At 51.5% G+C, this 19,602-nt stretch overlaps 1 protein-coding gene across 5 annotated transcripts in view; it reads right to left on the bottom strand.

Annotated features, from left to right (window-relative positions):
• The window catches only part of LOC105488345 (interferon stimulated exonuclease gene 20), a 24,651-nt gene continuing 5,049 nt past the window's right edge, over nt 1-19,602 (bottom strand). Inside the window, exons 1-4 of one of the 5 annotated variants that reach the window (XM_011752296.3) lie at nt 17,794-17,926; nt 15,734-15,985; nt 3,217-3,417; nt 1-236 (exon numbers count right to left, since the gene is read on the bottom strand). In XM_011752296.3, coding sequence (XP_011750598.1) covers nt 120-236; nt 3,217-3,417; nt 15,734-15,961 — 546 coding nt within the window. In that variant the 5' untranslated portion in view covers nt 15,962-15,985; nt 17,794-17,926 and the 3' untranslated portion in view covers nt 1-119. Of the gene's footprint in view, nt 617-3,216; nt 3,418-15,733; nt 15,986-16,150; nt 16,171-16,247; nt 16,521-17,793; nt 17,927-19,602 lie in introns of those variants that run through there. The other 4 variants (XM_011752298.2, XM_011752295.2, XM_011752297.2 and 1 more) reach the window with 4 other exon arrangements.

Below are 19,602 nucleotides of genomic sequence, written 5' to 3' on the forward strand. Positions count from 1 at the left end.
TGGCGTAGAGAAAATATAGAGCCACTTTACTATTAAAAATGTATTTTCCAAAAGCAAGGTAGTTGCTGTCCCAAAAAGCCGAAAGCCTCTAGTCCCTGGGGAATGGGCTGGACGGGGCTTCAGTCTGACACAGCCAGGCGGGGCAGCCCTCGGCGGGCTCGGATTCTCTGGGAGATTTGGTAGAGCTCCATTGTTGCCTTCGCATCTTCCACCGAGCTGTGTCCAAGCAGGCTGTTCTGCAGACACAAGTATAGAGTGGGGACTGGGATGAAGCTGAATTCAGAGGCCCCACGATGGGGTCTTCCCTGGTCACATCCCGATTTCCAGAGTCCCCAGGTGGGTCAGTGGGTGAGAGTCTCTTGAGGTCTCTGACACTCTGGACTTAGGAGATTCAGCAGGTGGCTGGAGCTGGCCTGCCTTCAGCCCTCGGGCCAGTGGCACAAAATCCAGCCTCCTGGGAACCAGGCTGTGCCTTCAAGTCACCTGCAGTCCCGCAAGGTAAGTAGAGGCTGCAGACTTGCTGTCAGACACACACAGTGGCTCCAGCAGCTCTAACAAGGAGCTTCAGGACACCGAGGAGGGAGTGAGGAACTCCAGCTAGGGACACGGGGAAGGGCTGCTCAGAGAGAACACAAGGACATCAATAAATGGAAAGGAAAGGCTGCAAGCATTTAGGAGGCAGGGAGAGCATGTGCAGCTAAAATAAGAGACCTGAGAGGGTGGGGGCAGGGGGTGTGTGAAAGATGGTGTGGGGACAGATGGTGGGCCTGGATTTATCACTGAAGGCCTTGAATGCCGAAGTCGGGAGCCTAGACTTTATGGGGTAGTGCTATGGGAGTCAGGGGGCCCTCAGTCCATTCAAGGGAGAAGCGATGACCATTTACCACGTCTTCCATGCACTAGGCTGAAGTTAAACCTCTGAGCTGGATACGATTATTCCCCCATTTTACTGATGATAAAACTGAGGCTCACACACAAGCCAGCCAGTTGTGGACCTAAGATGTGGATCCTGCAGAGGCAAGTACGCTGGGCAAATCCTCACTGCAGTCACCTTTTATCTCCCTTTGCATCCCCGGCTCAGCCCTGGTGTCCTGGCTAGTACCCAGCATGGGAGTCAGCGGGCTGTTGGACCTGGCTGCATTTTCTTGGTGTCCCTCTGTCGAGAGAGGCCATCCTGTTCTCACAGGGGCTCCTTTTCCAGGCACTCCAGACAGGGTGTTGGGAATACCTGGTTAGGTGGCCTAGCTCAGAAAGGCTTTTTCTCGTTGCCGTTATTATGCTGTACTGTTTTATTTTTTAATGTTTATTTTTTGGCTTAGACACTCTATCATTAATCAACAAGCAGGTAGCATGGTGGTGTCGTCCACGCTGTGCCTCTGAATACCTGCCCGTCACCATCCTTGTTTGACAGATGAGGAAACTGAGGCACAGGGAGGTTATGTGCCCTACCACTCTGTTCTATAGAAAGGGAAGCCAAGAACAGAAGAAGAATGCAGCACCAGCATCCTTTATTACCAAGTGGCGAGGTGAAGAGCCCTGGACTTGGAATCAGACAAACCTAGGCTCCAATTCCCAGCTCCCCTGCTTATAAGCTCTGTGACCGTGGGCAAGCCACTTTTCCTCTCTGGGCCTCTGTTTCCTCTTCTGTGAAATGGGCCTGATTATACCTGCCTTAGAGGATGGAATGAGAGATGCCAAGTGCCCAGCATCCTCCACAGGGCTTGGTAAATGGCAGGGTCCTTCCTTTCCTATGTAGCCTAGTCTACCATGCACGCAGCTTGGCGGGGAGCCACAGGCCTGCCATTTCACCCCCTCGAGGGGCAGTAACACCACTGCCCAACTGTGACAGCTCTACCATGTTAGCTCCTTGTGTCCTGTGGGTCAGTTCTAGTCACAGTGATCAGTAGCACCACTGTCCATGTGAGGGGGGCTGGAGAGCTGGTTTCTAGGGGCATCAGTGCAGGCAGGAACTGCCTGGTGGGGTACTGAGCTTCTGGAACAACCAGGCTTAATAAGCCCAGGGACAGAGCCTAGGAGAAGGCCCTGGGTCAGGCTCAAGGCCCCAGACTGAGAACCACAGAGTGACAAGGGCTCCAGGAAAACCCCAGCCTGGCCCTTATGTGCCTCACGTGCCTCAAGGCTAACAGGCCCAGACTCAGGCCTGTTCCCTGCTCCGGACATGGTTCCTGAAGTTCTTACCAGCAGGCGAGGAGCGGGCTCCATGCTCCCCAGCCCCTCACCCAGCCTCAGGCTTTGGCTCACCCGGCCCCACTCCGTATGCCTTCTGCCCTCCTTGACTAAGACCCTCCAGGCTCTGTTCAGATCTGGTCTCCTGCCCTGCCAGCCCCATCCTTCATCCTGCTCCCAGGGCACTGCCTTTCCCTCCATCAGATACTCCCTACCATGTGTGCTGATGACCTGGTTAAGGGCCACCTCCCAACCAACCAAGAGCTCAAGGACAGAGACGGGTCTTGCTCACCATGTGTCTCTAGGATCTGGCCTAAAGCATGGAGCAGGTGTTTAACAAAGAGCCATTGACCTGAAGGGTCTGGCTGTGTGCAGCCCTGGCTCTTAGTGTCTGGCCCCTCTCCCTCTGCCCTTCCCACAGGGTAAACTCCCAACGCCCCACATCTGCATGCCTTTTCCTGCCGGCTTTGCCCACCAGCCAGGAGTGCTGTGGAATCAGTGCCCAGGAGCAGCAGCAGCTGGAGGTTGATGGGAACTGGTGTACAAATATACCAGTTCCCTGGCTCCTGCTGTGAGACACATCCGAGGTGAGGTGTGTGTTTTACACCATTGCCCAGAGTTCTATGGTGGGAGCAAGCTTCACTTCCCACAGGGTGACTGGCTTGATTTCAACAACAAAAGCAAACCTTTGTTGGGTGTTTCTCCTTCCCTGCCCTCATCCTCACTCTACCAGCCCAGGGACCAGGGACAGCAGGACCTACCATCAATGCCTCGGGCAGGCTGCCGAGGTGTGCGAGGGCATGAGGGAGGAGGAAGAAGGGGAGGGGACAGGGAGGGAGAAGGGGAAGAAGGGGAGGAGAGCGAGGAGGTGGGGGAGGGGGAGGAGGGCAAAGGGGGAGGGTGAGGAGTAAAAGGAGGAGGGGAAGGAGGAAGAGACAGGTGAGGAGGAGGGCAAGGAGACGAGAGGGAGGAGGGGGAAGACGAGGGGGAGGAGAGGGATGAGGGGGAGAAGGACAAGGAGGTTCTCACCTGGATGCTCTTGTGCAGGAGGCGCTCACTCAGCACCCGCAGGGAGACACGTCTGCAGTGGTCCAGCTTGGCCTCACGCCACAGCAGCATGTCGGTGGACGTGTCATAGATTGTGTAGCGGCTCATGTCCTCTTTCAGTGCCTGGAAGTCGTGCTTCAGGTCATGACCCACCACCAGCTTGCCTTTCAGGAGCTGCAGGATCTGGCCAGGAAGACATGTGCCCACCCCTACATGACCCAGCATCCTCTGGGTGGGTCTGGGGCTGGCAAGGGAGCAACCCCTCCTTGAATGGCTGTGTGACCTTGGGCAAATTATCATCCTTCCCTGGGCTTCAAATATATCATCTTTGAAAAGAAGAGATTGGACTAGGTCCCTCCTCACACTTGATAGTTTCAGTCTGTGCCAAAAGCCTACCTGGGCTCCTTCGGGAGCTGCACTGTGTAGGAGCAATGATTAGTACGTCCTGAGTACTTCCCGGGTGCCAGACATGCCTCAAAATCCATCATGCATATTATGTTGTTTAATCTTCCCAACAATTCTATTGTGGCAGGCAGAATAATGACCTCCCAAAGATGTCCACACCCTAGTCCCCAGGATCTGTGAATACATTACCCGGCAAAGAGGAATAAAAATTCCGGGCAGAATTTAGATTGCTAATCAGTGAACCTTCAAATGGGGAGATTGCCTGGCCTACCCATGTGGGCCCAACATAATCACAAGGCTCCTTACATGTGGAGGTCAGAGTGAATCCACGTGAGGAAAACAGGCTGTTGCTGGCTTTGAAGATGGAGGGAGGGGCTGTGAGTCTAGGTATTCAGGCAACCTCTAGAAGCCAGAAAGGGCAAGGAAATGGATTCTTCCCCAGAGCATCCAGAAGAAACCGAGCCCCACTGACACTGATTTTAGCCCAGTGAGACCCATGCTGAACTTGGAAGCTACAGAACTGTAAGAGAATACATCTGTGTCGCTGTGAACCACTAAGTTGATGGCTTCCTTACGGCAGCCACAGAAAACTAACAGTGAGGAGGGAGCACTGCGTTTAACTGAGTTTTACAAAGGAAATATCTGAAACGCAGACAAGTCACATGCCCAGGCTTACTCCGATGATTTTAAAACAAGTTTGCAAATTCCTTGATACTCTTCTTAAAAAAAGATGGAAAAAAACTCCCCTCCCTTTGCATATGGGCTGGGCTGTATGACTTCTGACTTCTGTCTGGGACAGGAATTCTATAAGAAGTCCAGCCACCAGCCAGGCATGGTGGCTCATGTCTGTAATCCCAGCACTTTGGGAGGCTGAGGCAGGCGGATCACCTGAGGCCAGGAGTTTGAGACCAGCCTGGCCAACATGGTGAGACCCTGTCTCTATTAAAAATGCAAAAACTACACGGACGCAGTGGCTAGTCCCAGTTACTCGAGAGGCTGAGGCAGGAGAATTGCTTGAACCTGGGAGGGAGATTGCAGTGAGCTGAGATTGTGCCACTGCACTCCAGCTTGGGCGACAGTGAGACTCCATCTCAAAAAAAAAAAAAAAAAAAAAAAAAATCTGGCCACCCCAAAGCTACCACGCTAGAGAGACCATGCGGAGAGCCACCGAGATAGTGATGTGGCCAAGGCAGGCCAGCACCAGCCACCAGACAGGTGGGTGAGCAAACCTTCCAATGGTTCCAGCCTTCAAGGTGCCTTAACTGACGGCCTGTCCTGCTGCAGGGCACCTGCCCAAATTGCAGGTGGCTGAGCGAAATAAGTATTGACATTGTTAGAAACAGTAAGTTTTGGTGTGACTTGCCAAGCACCATTTGATAACTGGGAGTCACACGGCTAGTTAGTGGCAGAGCCAGGCCTTGAAGCCAGTGGGCTGAATCCAGAGCCTGCCTGCCACTGCCACACTGAGCCAGAAGAGTGAACAACCACTCCAGGCCTCCAGCAGCCCAGAGGCCCAGCTGTGAGTGCCCCAGCCCTGCGTTCCTTGCCTCGCCTCCCACATGGACAGCCTGCTCTGCTCTGATCACACAGGCCAGTCAACTTGCTTTCACTTGACTGCCACTGGAAAGGATGGGAAGGGGACCTGAAAATAGAACAGATGCGAGCTGTATTAGGGAAAGGGGCGGCTTGTGGCTAGTTCAGGCCCACTTTGGACAGCTTTAGGACAGCCTTTGTCTCCTTCTCTGCATGCAGCCCACGATCTTAGCGTGTGCCCCAGGAAAGAGCCTTCTGGTGGCTAACACCTTCCCCACAGCCTGCTTCTCCTTCTAGATGGCCAGCGGCCTCCCAGAACATCATGTGGTCCCTTTCACACGTTCTCCCCTGGCAACCACAGAAGACTGAGGCTCAGCGAGGAGATGTGAGTTGCCCAGGGTCACGATGCGGGAAGCAGAATCTGTCCCTCCACTGTCAACAGGCAGGGTCACCGGCCTGCCCTGCCGTCCACATGGTCTGTTTGGAGGCCTTCTCTGGACAGAGCTCATGCTCAACTTAGAGGACTGGGGAGAGTGTGCTAGAGAATGAAGGGGCGCTGCTCCTGAACCACACCAGCGCTTCTCAAGCTTGAGTGCGCTAGAGGCCACCTGGGAAATGGCGATAAAACTGAGGCTTTAAAATATGACAACAGGCACACGACCTCAGAGCAGCAGCTCAAGGGAAACTGTGCAGAGGAAACTGCCTAGCACACAGCGGCGGGCAGGGGTGTGGAGAGATGTGGGTGTGTGGGCGGCCATGGGTCACGTGTCTTTTCTTGCTAACATCCTTTGTGCTCCTGAACAATGTGGCCTGTTTTCCCCTTCTAGGGGCTTGGCTCAGGCCCAGTTCACACAAAGCCCTGAAGGAACTCATCCACCATCCCAGAGGCAGCCACAGCTGGGCCCAGACATAGAAGGAACAAGTCATCGTGATGTGGATTCCCAGGAAACTCGTCACTTCCCGAGCCTGAGAGTCTGGAGAGGGGAAGTGGGGGTCTACATGAGGCACTATGGGAGTCACCACGAGACAAACAGAATAAGAGGGAGAGGACAAGCCAAGGAAGGAAGAGGAAGAAGGGAAAGAACAGAACCATCTATTTAGCAGAGAGACACCACTCTTTGGGACAAAGACTCTGGGAAGGAAGAGACGCTGGAACTCGCTGTGTGACCTCAGGGATATCAAAGACCCTCTCTGGGCTTCAGTTTTCCCATTTGTAAGGTGAGGGTCCAGACTGGTGAGGCCTGAGTGGCCCTTTAGCAGCCAAGGCTAAACAGACTGAGGCAGGTCTGAAAAGGGAAGGAGTTGGGCATCTGCTGGAGTCCAGGGGTCGGCGAAAGGCACTGGCAGGCTGGCCTTGGGGCTGTGTGACCTGCTGGCCCCAGGATCTGCCCTGAGTCAGTGTCATGAGGCAAGTGTGTCAGACTTTGCCACTTTCAAACACAGGGGGAGGAGTCTCTCAAGTTCCTGGAAAGAACTGGGGTGGGGCTGGGGGATGGGACATTTACTGATCTCTTAGCAGCCTGGCACTGTGCCAGGCACTTTCCTTACCTCGTCATGAAGCTCCTCAATGGGATTATTCTTAATTCCATTTTACAGAGGAGGGAGCCCAGAATCAGAGAGATTAAGGGGCTTGCCCAAGTCACACAGCTAGTCAGCTGAAAGCTGCAGTGCTGTGTCTGGATCCACCTGACGCCATCATTGTTACTGTAGTTATTATTAGCACAAGGACCAAGGGACAGGGCACTACCAGGCACACAATGATAACCCTACATACCATCTGACCCACCAGCAAAGCGGGGCACAGGACAGCGTGCACCCAGGTCACACGCAGGGGAGTGCCAGGCCAGGTGCTGCCTGCACACACCTTCCGCTGCGTTTCCACTCTACTCCAAGTATTTCCCAGATGTGCCTGATGCAAAAATTCTGGAGGGCCAGGCCCTACACAGACTTACTAAATTGAAATCTCCAGGGAGGGGTGTCAGCAACTGTTTCAGGGGATTCTTCCCATCTAACAAGTCTGCACTGAATCCCACTGAGCAGTCCAGAGCCTGCTGCCTCTACCATGCATTCATTCATCCATCGTACATTAGTTCATATACCGATTCATTCATTCTTGACTGCCAGGAGAGGCTATGAGTAAGGGGCTCTGAAGAATGTTGTTCTTGCAGAGGACCAGGTCCCTTACTATCACCTTCTGGAGTGGCTCCAGCCCCAGTCTTTGCTCTTGTCCCCTGCCAAGCTCCCTTGGTGTCCCTGCCCCTGGCTAGTGCCTGGTTCCCACAAGGCCGCTTATCCTGGGGCAAATCTGGATATTGAAGCCTTCCTCCTTCATCTGGCTGAGCCCCAGAAAGACCTGCCAGGTGGCAGGGCCCCAACAGGATACTCCCACCTGTGCAAGGACTACCGGACTGGCTACAGCTGAAATCTCTCCCTGTTCACAAGCTACCATGACTTCCCTTCTGTCTGCATCTGGGTCCGCAACCACGGTGCTTCCCAGGCTGGATGCCCCTCCTTATGCTGGGTTGACATTAAAAGAGCATTCAGTCACAAAAGTGATTTACAAGTTACTAAAAATTACTGTTAGACTTTTTAAAAAGGAAAAAGAAAAACATTAACTCACCAGGTGGGACCCCCGAATGTCAGCAGTGATTTGTATCATAGCTTCCTGCATGTCCTTAGGCAAATCACTGCCCCTCTCTGGATGCCAGGCTCCAGTGCATAGATTCCCTCCTGTGCTGACAGTTTCATTTGTGGGGCTCTCTATAGACCGGGGTTTCTTAGCCTCAGCACTGTTGCCATGTGGGGCCAGATATTTCTTTGTTATGTGTGCGTGGCAGGAGAGGGAGCTGCCCTGGGCATTGTGAGATGTTTGGGAGCTCTCTGGTCTCTACCCACTAGATGCTGGCCACTGTGACAACCAGAAATGTCTCCCAACATTGCTAAATATCCCCTCTATATAATGGTCAGACACAAAGATGTCAGATCATAAGGCTTTACATTATAACATAATGTCGCCACATTACAATAAATAAAAAGGGATGGAGTGGGGGGCCTCCACTCACATCAGTGGCCTAAAGTGCTAGCACTCCTGGGTGGACTTGGGACTCCCTGGAGCCTCCTGACCACTATGGGCTACCTTATTGCTGGCTGCTGGCTGGGCACACTCACTACTCCTTACTGGGAGGAGATAGAGAGGTGAGGGGCCTTTGAAAAATGCCTGCATAGCCAGGCGCAGTGGCTCATGCCTGTAATCCCAACACTATGGGAGGCCAAGGCGGGAGAATTGCTTGAGGGCAGGAGTTCAAGACCAGCATGGCCAACATGACGAAACCCCGTCTCTACTAAAAATACAAAAATTAGCTAGGCGTGGTGGCACATGCCTGTAATCCCAGCTACTCAGGAGGCCGAAGCCCAAGAATCACTTGAGACTGGGAGGCAGAGGTTGCAGTGAGCCAAGATTGTGACACTGCACTCCAGCCTGGACAACACAGCAAGACTCTGTCTCAAAAAAAAAAAAAAAAAAAAAAAAAGAAAGAAAAAAATGCCTGCATGAAACCAAGGGCTGGCCAACCCTAGACTCACCTGAGAGGTGTCACCTTGTCTTGGGGGGTCTCATCAAAGGGCTGTTAGGCTTCTGCCCTTTGGGGGCTCTCGGCACATTTAGGGGCCTGTGAGCCTGATCTGTCTTTGGGATTAAAACATTACGGATGATAAATGGGATCAAACTGCCTCCGGAGCCTCCAACAAATTGATACTCAGCGTCCTCATTCACAGAGACAAATAATGACCATTACTGGGCCACATTTCTACTCATGTGCTATGCAGGACATCGCCCCTTACATACATTGGACACTTAGCATTTATAGAGTGCATTCACACACACTGAGCATGGGATCTGAACACCACAGCTCCAGCTCCGGAGCCAGAACCTGAGTCTCTGCTCTACCCCTTCCTTGGACAGCTTACTCAGTCTCATACTTCAGTTTCCTCATCTGTAAAATGGGAATGATGGTACTAGTTCAGGGTTGTGGGGGGGAGTATGAAACGTGCTCAGAATAGTGCCTGGGCCATGGGGCTGGATACACCTGTACTATTTAATCATCTCTGTGTTACAGAGGATCCTACTTAGGGGAGCACAAAGAGGTTCAGCAATAAGCTAGAGGACACAGCAATCCAGAGGCAAAGCTGGGATTGGATCCCCATGCAGCCCACTCTAAACACAGTGTGCTTACTCCCTGTCCGTCAGGGTGGTGCATCACCGCATCTCGACAGCAAAGGCCAACACAAGGGCAGAGACAATTTTACTCCATGCAGCTGCCAGAACTCTTTTGTATTTATGAAAATCAGTTCAACTTCAATCCCACAAACATTCTCAAGTCACCTGTGTGCAAAACACAGGTTCCAGTCTGGGGGCAGATGAAGTGTATAGTAAGAGCTGTGGAAATAGGCAGATGGTGTGGGTGAATGGACAAGCTATGAAGTGCATCAGCAACAGCAAGGAGGGCCAGAGACCAGGGATCAGTGGGGCGGGGATGGTGGGCAGGAGTGGGTAAGTGCATCATAAAGGTCTCTTCTGGCCTGAGGCTGCCAGAATGATGGTATTTCTAGGGATGGGGATAGGAGAGACTGGGAGTTGGCTGAAATGCATGGTAGGCAATGGCCGACCTATGAGAGAAAGCAAGAAAGGCAGGTAGATAGGGGTTTGGAGAGCCTGACTGCTGGGTGCTGAGCTGGAGGAACCTTAGGCAATAGGGAGCCATGGGAGATATTTGAATGGGGGAGGCGGCGATGATCTGAGCCAGGTTTTGGGAAGTTCTTGCAAACATCAGCTGTGAACCAGGCACTGCGCTTAGGGCCACAGTCCATGTCACTGCATCTGACCCGCATGAGACCAGGGAGGAGGCACTACGAGTCCTCTTCTATGATTAGGGAATGGAGTCTCAGAAAGTTCAATAACTTGCTGACAATTGCACAAACCTATAGGTGATGGAGCAGGAACTGAGAAGCCCAGATGTGGTTCCAAAGACCTGCCTGGTCTTCGAACCCCTGCCTCGTCGTTCAGTGGCTATCAAGTGCCCAGTCTGAGCAGGGTTCTATGTCACATGCTGAAAGCGTTGTACTTCGCATAGCCTCTAACTGTGAAACAAAAGCATTTCTGCACCAAATCTGGATGAAGACTGAGGCATCCAGGCCCCTAGGCCAATGCTCAAGGGCGCCCAGGGAATTGTGGTTTTACAGGTCTGGATGTACAGGGACTGGGAGAGGCCCTACTCTACTGCCTCCTTTCCCCCTGCTCTGGGCTCCTCTGCCCCCTTCTGTCACTCTGATGAGGAGGGAAACTGGGGATGAGGCGGAGGGAGAGGGACATACTGCCCACCCTGACTGCTCAGTGGGAATCTGAGGGTGGGGAGCTCCTCGTGGTGTCCCTGGGCCTCCCATCAGCACCTGAACAGACTCTCACCTCTTCTTCACGTTGCCCTCCCCTTTTTGGTGACACACCAAATGTTTTCTTCCTTTCCTAACGTTTTCTTCACTCCAATTCTCTGTCTGCCAAAGATGATGCAGGCCCTTGTAACTGCTCCCCTTTTTTTTTTTTTTGAGACCTAGTCTCACTTTGTCTCCTAGGCTGGAGTGCAGTGGCACAATCCCAGCTCACTGCAACCTCTGCCTCCTGGGTTCAAGCAATTCTCCTGCCTCAGCCTCCCAAGTAGCTGGGATTACAGGCACGTGCCACCATGCCCAGCTAATTTTGTATATTTAGTAGAGATGGGGTTTCACCATGTTAGCCAGGCTGATCTCGAACTCCTGACCTCTGGTGATCTGCCCACCTTGGCCTCCCAAAGTCCTGGGATTACAGGCATGAGCCACCACGCCTGGCCTCTGACTCTTATCATCATCTTTTTTCTCACTCCCATCTATCCTGCATGGTACTCCCATTCTAGTTTTCTTGAAACTGGTTTTTATCCTCCCATGCATTGCTCAAGAATCTTCAATGGCTCCCTGTGGCCCATTTAATTGCCTACATAGACTCTCCTCCACTTCTTTCAAATACCACCAGCTTCAGAGTCTTTCCAGAACCATGATGATATACTGTGACCATCCCCAGGGTTCCCACACTATACTGTTGATACAGGTTGAGCATCCCAAATACGAATGCTCCAGAATCCTAAACGTTTTGAGTGCCAACATGACACTCAAAGGAAGTGCTCATTGGAACATTTCAAGTTTCAGATTTTCAAATTTGGGATGCTCAACCAGTAAGTATAATGCAAATATTCCAAAGTCCAAAAAAATCCAAAATCTAAAACCCTTCTGGTCCCCAGCATTTCAGATAAGGGCTACTCAATCTGTACTTCTAGAACAGTGTTGTCCAATAGAAATATAATGCAAGTCACAGATGCAATTTTTTTTTTTTTTTTTTGAGACAGAGTCTTGCTCTGTCACCCAGGCTGGAGTGGCAGTGGCACAATCTTGGCTCACTGCAACTTCCACCTCCTGGGTTTAAGTGATTCTACTGCCTCAGCCTCCCGAGTAGCTTAGATTACAGGCACCCACCACCACGCCTGGCTAATTTTTGCATTTTCAGTGGAGATGGGGTTTCACCATGTTGGCCAGGCTGGTCTTGAACTTCTAATCCTAAGTGATCTGCCTGCCTTGGCCTCCCAAAGTGCTGAGATTACAGGTGTGAGCCACCATACCCAGCCCACAAATGTAATTTTAAATCACCCAACAGCCATATTTCAAAAGGTAAAAAGTAAACAGGTGAAATTAATTTTAATGTTTTATTTAACCTAACATATGCAAAATACTATCATTTCAACAGGTAATCAATATAAAAGTTATTGAGACATTTTATGGCTCTTTTAAATTTATAATTATTATTATTTTTTAATAGAGACAGGGTCTCTGTCACCCAGGCTGCAGTGCAGTGGCATGATCATAGCTCGGTACAGCCTCAAAGTCCTGGGCTCAAGCAATCCTTCACGTCAGCCTCCTCGAGTAGCTGGGACTACAAGTATGCACCACCATGCCTGGCTAATTTTTATTTTATTTTATTTTATTTTATTTATTTTTTTATGTAGAGGAGGTCCCACCATCTTGCCCAGGCTGGTCTCAAACTCCTGGGCTCAAGTCATCCTGCTGCACTGGCCTCCCAAAGTGTTGGGATTACAGCCATGAACCACTGCATCTGGCCTGTCTCTTTTTTAAAAACAAGCCTTTGGCCAAATGCAGTGGCTCATGACTTAATCCCAGCACCTTGGGAGGCTGAGGTGGGTGGATCACTTGAGGCAGGAAGTTCGAGACCAGCCTGGCCAACATGGTGAAACCCCATCTCTCATGAAAATACAAAAACAGACGTGGTGCACAGCTACTTGAGAGGCTACTTGGGAGGTCAAGGCGGGAGAATCTCTTGAACCTGGGAGATGGAGGTTGTAGTGAGTGGAGATCGCGCCACCATGCTCCAGCCTGGGCGATAGAGCAAGACTCCGTCTCAAAACAACAACAAAAACACCACCACAAATCCAGTGTGGACTTTACACTTACAGCACATCTCAGTTCAAACCAGCTACACTCCAGGTCTGAATTCAGCCTACTAGCAGCATATGGCTGCTGGGGACCCCACTGGACAGCATAGTTCCAGAGACTGTAAGCCTGAGTTTGGATTCCTGAGCAGTTGTCTCATATTCCAGCTATCTTAACAGCGCAAGTTATTCAGTTTATAGGTTGAAGTGTGTCCCGCTCTCTCAAATTCATATGTTAAAATCCTAACCCCCAATACCTCAGATTGTGATTTATTTGGAAACAAGGTTGTTGCAGATAGAATTAGTTCAGGTAGGATGACGTCACACTGGAGTAGGGTGGGCTCATAATCCAATATGATTGGTGTCCTTTGAAAAAGAGGAAGTTGGCCAGGCATGGTGATTCATGCCTGTAATCCCAGCACTTTGGGAGGCCAAGGCGGGCAGATCACCTGAGGTCGGTAGTTCAAGACCAGCCTGGGCAACACGGCAAAACCCTGTCTCTACTAAAAAATACAAAAATTAGCCAGGCATGGTGGCAGATGCCTGTACTACAACTCGGGAGGCTGAGGCAGGAAAATCGCTTGAACCCAAGAGGTGGAGATTGCAGTGAGCCGAGATCGTGCCACTGCAGTCCAGCCTGGGCAACAGAGTGACTGTCTCAAAAAAAAAAAAAGAGGAAGATAACCAGGTGCGGTGGCTCATGCCTGTCATCCTAGCACTTTGGGAGGCCAAGGCAGGTGGATTGCTTCAGACCAGCCTGGCCAACATGGTGAAACCCTATCTCTACTAAAAATACAAAAATTAGCTGGGTGTGGTGGCTCGCGCCTGTAGTCCCAGCTACTCAGGAGGCTGAGGCAGGAGAATCACTTGAGCCTGGGAGGCAGAGGTTGCAGTGAGCCGATATCCTGCCACTGCACTCCAGCTTGGGCAACAGAGCGAGATTCCGTCTCAAAAATAAAAAATAAAAATAAAAAGAGGAAGTTTAGAGACACACAGAGAGAATGCCATGTGAACATAAAGGCAGAGATCTGGGTGAGGCATCTATAAGCCAAGGTACCCCAAAGCTTGCCAACAACCCCCAGAATCTGGGAGAGAGGCAGGGAACAGATTCCCACTCACAACCTTCAGAAGGAACTAACCTGGCCGACACTTGGATATCAGACTGCAGCCTCCAGAACCCAGAGACAGAACATTCCTGTTGTTTAAGCCACCCAGTGTGTGGTGCTTTGCTATGGCAGCCCTAACAAACTAATAATCAAGCGAGCCCCAGTTTCCGCATCTGTAATATGGGGATAATAAGGTAAACAATCATGGCCAGATGCGGTGGCTCATGCCTGGGACTTTGAGAGGCCGAGGTGGGCGGAGCACCTGAGGTCAGGAGTTTGAGCGAGACCAGCCTGGCCAACATGGTGAAGCTCCATCTCTACCAAAAATACAAAAAAAAATTAGCCAGGCGTGGTGGTGGGTGCCTGTAGTCCCAGCTACTTGGGAGGCTGAGGCAGGAGAATCACTTGAATCTTGGAGGCAGAGGTTGCAGAGAGCCAAGATCGCGTCACTGTACTCCAGCCTGGGTGACAGAGTGAGACTCCGGTTAAAAAAATAATAATAAAACAGACAAACAATAAAACAATCATAATAGCTAACTTTTTTTTTTTTTTCCCTGGCTCTGTTGCCCAGGCTGGAGTGCAGTGGTGCCATCTTGGCTCACTGTAGCCTTGACCTTCTGAGCTCAAGCTGCTGGAGTAGCTGTGACCACGGGCATGTGCCACCATGCCCAGCTAATTTTTGTGGTTTTTGTTTTTGTTTTTTGTAGAGATGGGGTTTCTCCATGTTGCCCAGGCTGGTCTTGAACTCCTGAACTCAAGTCACCCACCCGCCTCCATCTCCCACCGTGCTGGGATTATAGACGTGAGCCACTGCACCCAGCCAATAGCTAACATGTTTTTGAGTACTTATTTAGGTACTCTCGCTAGACCCTTTCTCAATCCTCACAATAACCCAACGAAGTTGCTACTACTATTATCCTTCTTTTCTTTCACTAGGTGCAAAGAGGTTGAGTAACTTGCCAATGGTACCTTAGCTGTTAAGTAATGGGAGCTGAGATTGAAACTGACCCTCTTAAGTCTGCGTTAACAGTTCCTGAGAACCCGCCTGGCAGGGCTGTTTGTGAGAAGTGAATGAGCTCAGGAATGGCCAGTGCTTAGGGGAGCAGCCAGTGCATAGTGAGTGCTCAGTCAATAGTAGCTATTGTTGTCATTTCATCCCCAGCACCTGGAGCCTGGCACCGGTTGGGTGTGTGCTGCTGAGAGGAACCTGTATTCTTCTTGGACTTCCTCAAACCCCACCATGGTGTCTAGAAACTGACGAGCTCGCCTGCCCTTCTGAGATTTCCCAGGGGTGGCTAACCCTGTTGACGCCTTTTAAGTTTTGCTTTCCACTTAGTAATTCAGAGAAACAGAAAGTAAGACCTGGAGATGATCTCACAATCAGCTAAGAGCAAGACTGTAGGAAATCCCTGGACCACAAACTCAGGATTCAAACTGAGCAGACAGCCTACTCTGGGTCAGAATGCTAGCCTGGGAGCAAGGTCCACCCTCAGCCCAAGAGGCTCAGCCGGTTCTCCAGGACTGGGAGGGCCAAAGCCTCTGGCCGGGGCCTCAGCCAAGAATCCTCTCATTTCCCCACAGGTCTCACCAGTGGCAACCTGGGGTAGAGGGAAGAATGGGGAATGTAGACCCCAAGTCACTCAGTTTGGGACTGAGTCAGATGGGACTCAGTTTCCCCCATTTTAAGACCGGCAAGTTGGACCAGATCCAGATAGATGCCCCAAAGGCAGCTCCCAGATGTGAGTCTATGGTTCTCTGAAGACAGGAAGCCTTCTCCAGGATGTGATGGAGACACCACCAGCTTTCTCCCAGCAGCAGTGTGGGAAATCTTACAAGCGGGGTCACAGGTCACAGACAGGCACCGGGGGAAGGGGCCAGGGAAGTGGGAGAGGGGTGGTTTCCGTAGTCCCTGCTGGCCTGGCCTTCACTCACCTCCAGCCTGGCCACAGCAAATGGAGTGGCCCCCACCATGTGCTGAGGGGTGACCCCGCTGACCCGTGTTCTGTAATCGGTGATCTCTCCCTCAGGCCGGATGAACTTGTCGTACAGCACAGCACCGTGGACGTTCACGAGGCTGCAACGAGCCAGGCCGCTTTCCCGGTGGGGCCCCATCCCCACCATCTCGCAGTCCATGGCCACCACCTCACGGCTCCCAGCCATGTTCCTTGGGGACCCTCAGAGATGCTGGAGAGAGGGGTATGGGGGGCGGTCTCACGCTTGGGCAAACCAAGCCTCCAGGTGTCCTCAGCCAACCCCAGCTGGCCTTACCCTCCACCCTGCCCTTTGTGTCCAACACCACCTGGCCACAGTGGAAGCTGGCCTCTTGCCTTCCCCCTCCCCCTGCCTTACCCTGCCCGTGGGTCCCAGGGCCTCTGCCCAGCAGCCTGGGGACCGGGAAGTCCCCTCCCGCGGCCTCCCCAGCTGCTGCTCCAGCTCCCGCTCTCACCTGCCTGCCTCTGCGCCCTCAGCTCACGTCTGCCTCTCTGCTGCCACTGCTCAGCTACTGCAGCTGCTCTCAGCAGTGACTCATCTCTAACTCCAAGCCGGCATCCCGACCCTGTTTCAGTTTCTGGTTTGTTATCAAGTGAAGTCAGGGGCGGAAGGCCGGGCACGTGGGCTGGGCTGCTCCATCTCCTGGGCTACCGGCAGGTGGGGAGCTCAGCTCCGGGCCGGGCCGAGTCAGGGCTGACGGAGCTGGCAGACTCCATGTCAGGGTGCCCCTCCTTTGCCCCGGCCCTCCCCCTCCTCAGATGACGCATCTGACGTTCGTTCATTCGTGGAGTGGATTGCAACATCTTTGTTTCCTTTCTCACCCTCCACCCAGAGAATAAACATCCCCAGGACTGGAGCTCAGGGAATGTCCCACAACTAAGTTCTGGGGCCTGCTACCAGTCTGATACTCAGTGGTCTCTTATGGGGACAGGGAAGCTGGTTCTTGGGACATACAGGCTTTTATTGGAATGGGCAGGAGAAAGTTGTGGTGGGGGTGGCTAGCCCCCACTTCCAACCCAGGGAAGGCAAGGAGCAGAGAGGGAGCCCTTATAGGCCTCCGTGGGCTCCAGATGCCTCAATGCGCTCTGCCTCCAGTGGGGCTGACACTGTGAGGGTGAAGGAGAAGCAGGCCTTGGGGGAGCCCCCACCAGCCAGGGCACACTTCCCTGGGTCCACACTTTCCCAGGCTAGGACTTTGAGCTATCAGAACAGTGCCTGCCAGATAGGGAGGGCTCGGTATTTAGTGAATGACAAATGAGTTACAACTGGGGCAGAAAGAAAATCAGCTTTCAATGAGGAAAGTGCTTGTCTTTTACTGTGGTGAGATCCAACAAGAAGCTGAGCGTTCCCCACGCTTGCCTCCTACCCCAGATCTGTGCAGAATCTACATTGATCCCTCCAACCTGATTGCCTCCCAGTGTCATGAAGATCTGTGGTTTGAAAAGTAACTTCCCTAGGTCTGTGATATTTTCAGCAAGTGGGATTTGGACACCCAACTTTAACAGACCTCAAAAATAAAACCAAAGACTGAAATATGTCTTCATAAGAAAGCATTGCTCCTGCTTATTGTTCACTGGATGCAAATTTGAGGTGTTTGAGGATTTTTGGTTCCCATCCTGAATAAGCAACTTTTGCTTTACTTCAGACTGTGTGGGGACTTTTTGCTTTTCAAATGCATAAAAGTTATCCTGATTTAGGAGGAAATGAAGTAACATTCCTGTTACTTTATAGGAACATGTACTTAAAAAGTGACCCCCTAAAGATCCAATTGTAGGTTTGATTCTACAATCCCCACAGGACCCCCAAGTGCCCCGTGGCGATCCTCAGGAACATCTTGGCTGCAACCCCTCACACCTTCACCCCCGCTCACCTCCTTGGGTCTCAGACAGAGCACATCCCACTCCTCCAATATTTTCCCCATGCATCTGTGCCTGCTCTGTGTGACCTGAGCTGCCTCTAATTCTTACCCTTTCCTGTGGAAGCCCTACCCTAGTCCTCACCTGCCTGGCCCGTGTGGCTGCAGGAGTTGCTCCCGGGTCTCCCACCTCCATCTTCATGCCCTGCTCAAAATGGTCCTTTGAGTCCTACCATATTACATTTCCCAGAATCTAATCTCTTGTACTGTTCATGATTGAGGCACTGCTCAAGAAATTTAGTGATTTCCTGTTGTCCAAAAAAAAAAATCAAATCTCAACTCCGACAGTTTCCAGAACCTCTTCCATCAGCCCACCAGCCTTGCCAACCTCATCTTGCATCACTATCCAATCTAAGGCCTTTCTTTTAGGTTTAAACCCACATTCAGGGCTTTGGTTTATGCACATGGTGACTTCTGTCAAACTATCAGCAGGCTGTTCTGAAACCCCCTGCATCTCCCAAGGACTAGGTCTGATGGCCAGAGGGACCAGTAAGATCGGGTTTCTGCTTCAGGTGGACAAGACAGGCAGTGCTACAAAGGTAAGCCCCTCTCCTGTGCCCTTACCACTCCCACCTCCCCTACTTCCTTCCAACCACACTGGCTCTTTCTGTCTTCCTCCAACATTCTGGTCATGCTCCTGTCTCAAGGCCCGGGCATTTGCTGTCCCCTTACTCCTGAAAGGTCTTCCAATGTGGCCTGGGGGGTCACATTGCTCCCATTCCATGACGTCTTTCCATGAAGCTATCCCTGACCTCTCTATTTAAAACCGCACTTCCTGCCAGGGCGATGGGTAGTATCTATAATCCCAGTTACTCTAGGCTGAGGCGGATTTGCTTGAGGCCAGGAATACGAGACCAGCCTGAGCAACACAGGGAGATCTCATCTCTAAAATGAAAAAATAATCCATTGTGGTGACTCACACCTGTAGTCCTAGCTTCTCCAGAAACTAAGCTGGGAGGATCAATTGCACCCAGGAGTTTGAGTTTGAGGTTATGAAAGTGCCAATACACTCCAGCCTGGACGGTATAGGGGGCCCTTGTCTTTAAAAACTAAGTTTACTTCCTATCCCCCTTCTCTGGCCTTTTCCTGTGGGAATTAGCACCCTCTGAAACACTATTTTACTTGTTCATTTACTGTTCCCCCTGCCATCTGTTTAGTCCAATGCTGGGCCCCCAGCACCTAGAACCCTGCCTGGGTCCCAGCTGAACTGGTTTTCAAGTGTATTGTGTGCTCTGATGTTGGACGCCACGCACCGGTGGCTCAGCACCCAGAAAGAAGCCTGACCCCAGTCAGGATTTCCCGGTGCTGATGCTCTACCTTTAACTGGCATCACCCACTGGCAGGCTACGCCCACAGATCTTGTTGGATCAGGTGACAGCAGGTGAGTCGCTCAGGGCAAACTTGTCAGCCTTTCAAGACACACATCCAGCTACAGCTGACTACCTGTAATGGCCATAACAGGTGCAAGTCAGCCACTCTGTGGTCCTCTCTGGATCCGCAGCACTGGCCTGGCCTCAGGCTGAGATAACTCATACTGGAGGGCGAGAGGCACCTCTCCCCACAGGGGACATGCTCTCCCAGCCCAGCCATCTCCAGTCCTGCTGGGTATGTACCCCTAAAATGTGTATGTGTATTCCTAAATTGTGGTTGGCCCTTGAACAACATGGGCTTGAACTGCACGGGTCCACTGATGTGCAGATTTTTTTTCAATAAATATATTGGAAATTTGGGGAGAGATTTTTCAACAATTTGAAAAAACTCAGATGAATTGCATAGCCTAGAAATATCAAAGAAATTAAGAAGCTAATTATGTCATGAATGTATACAATACATGTAAATACTAGTCTATTTTATCACTTACTGCCATAAAATATGCACGTCTATTATTAAAAGG

Source organism: Macaca nemestrina, chromosome 7 (genome assembly GCF_043159975.1).
Source record: "Macaca nemestrina isolate mMacNem1 chromosome 7, mMacNem.hap1, whole genome shotgun sequence".
NCBI lineage: Eukaryota > Metazoa > Chordata > Mammalia > Primates > Cercopithecidae > Macaca > Macaca nemestrina.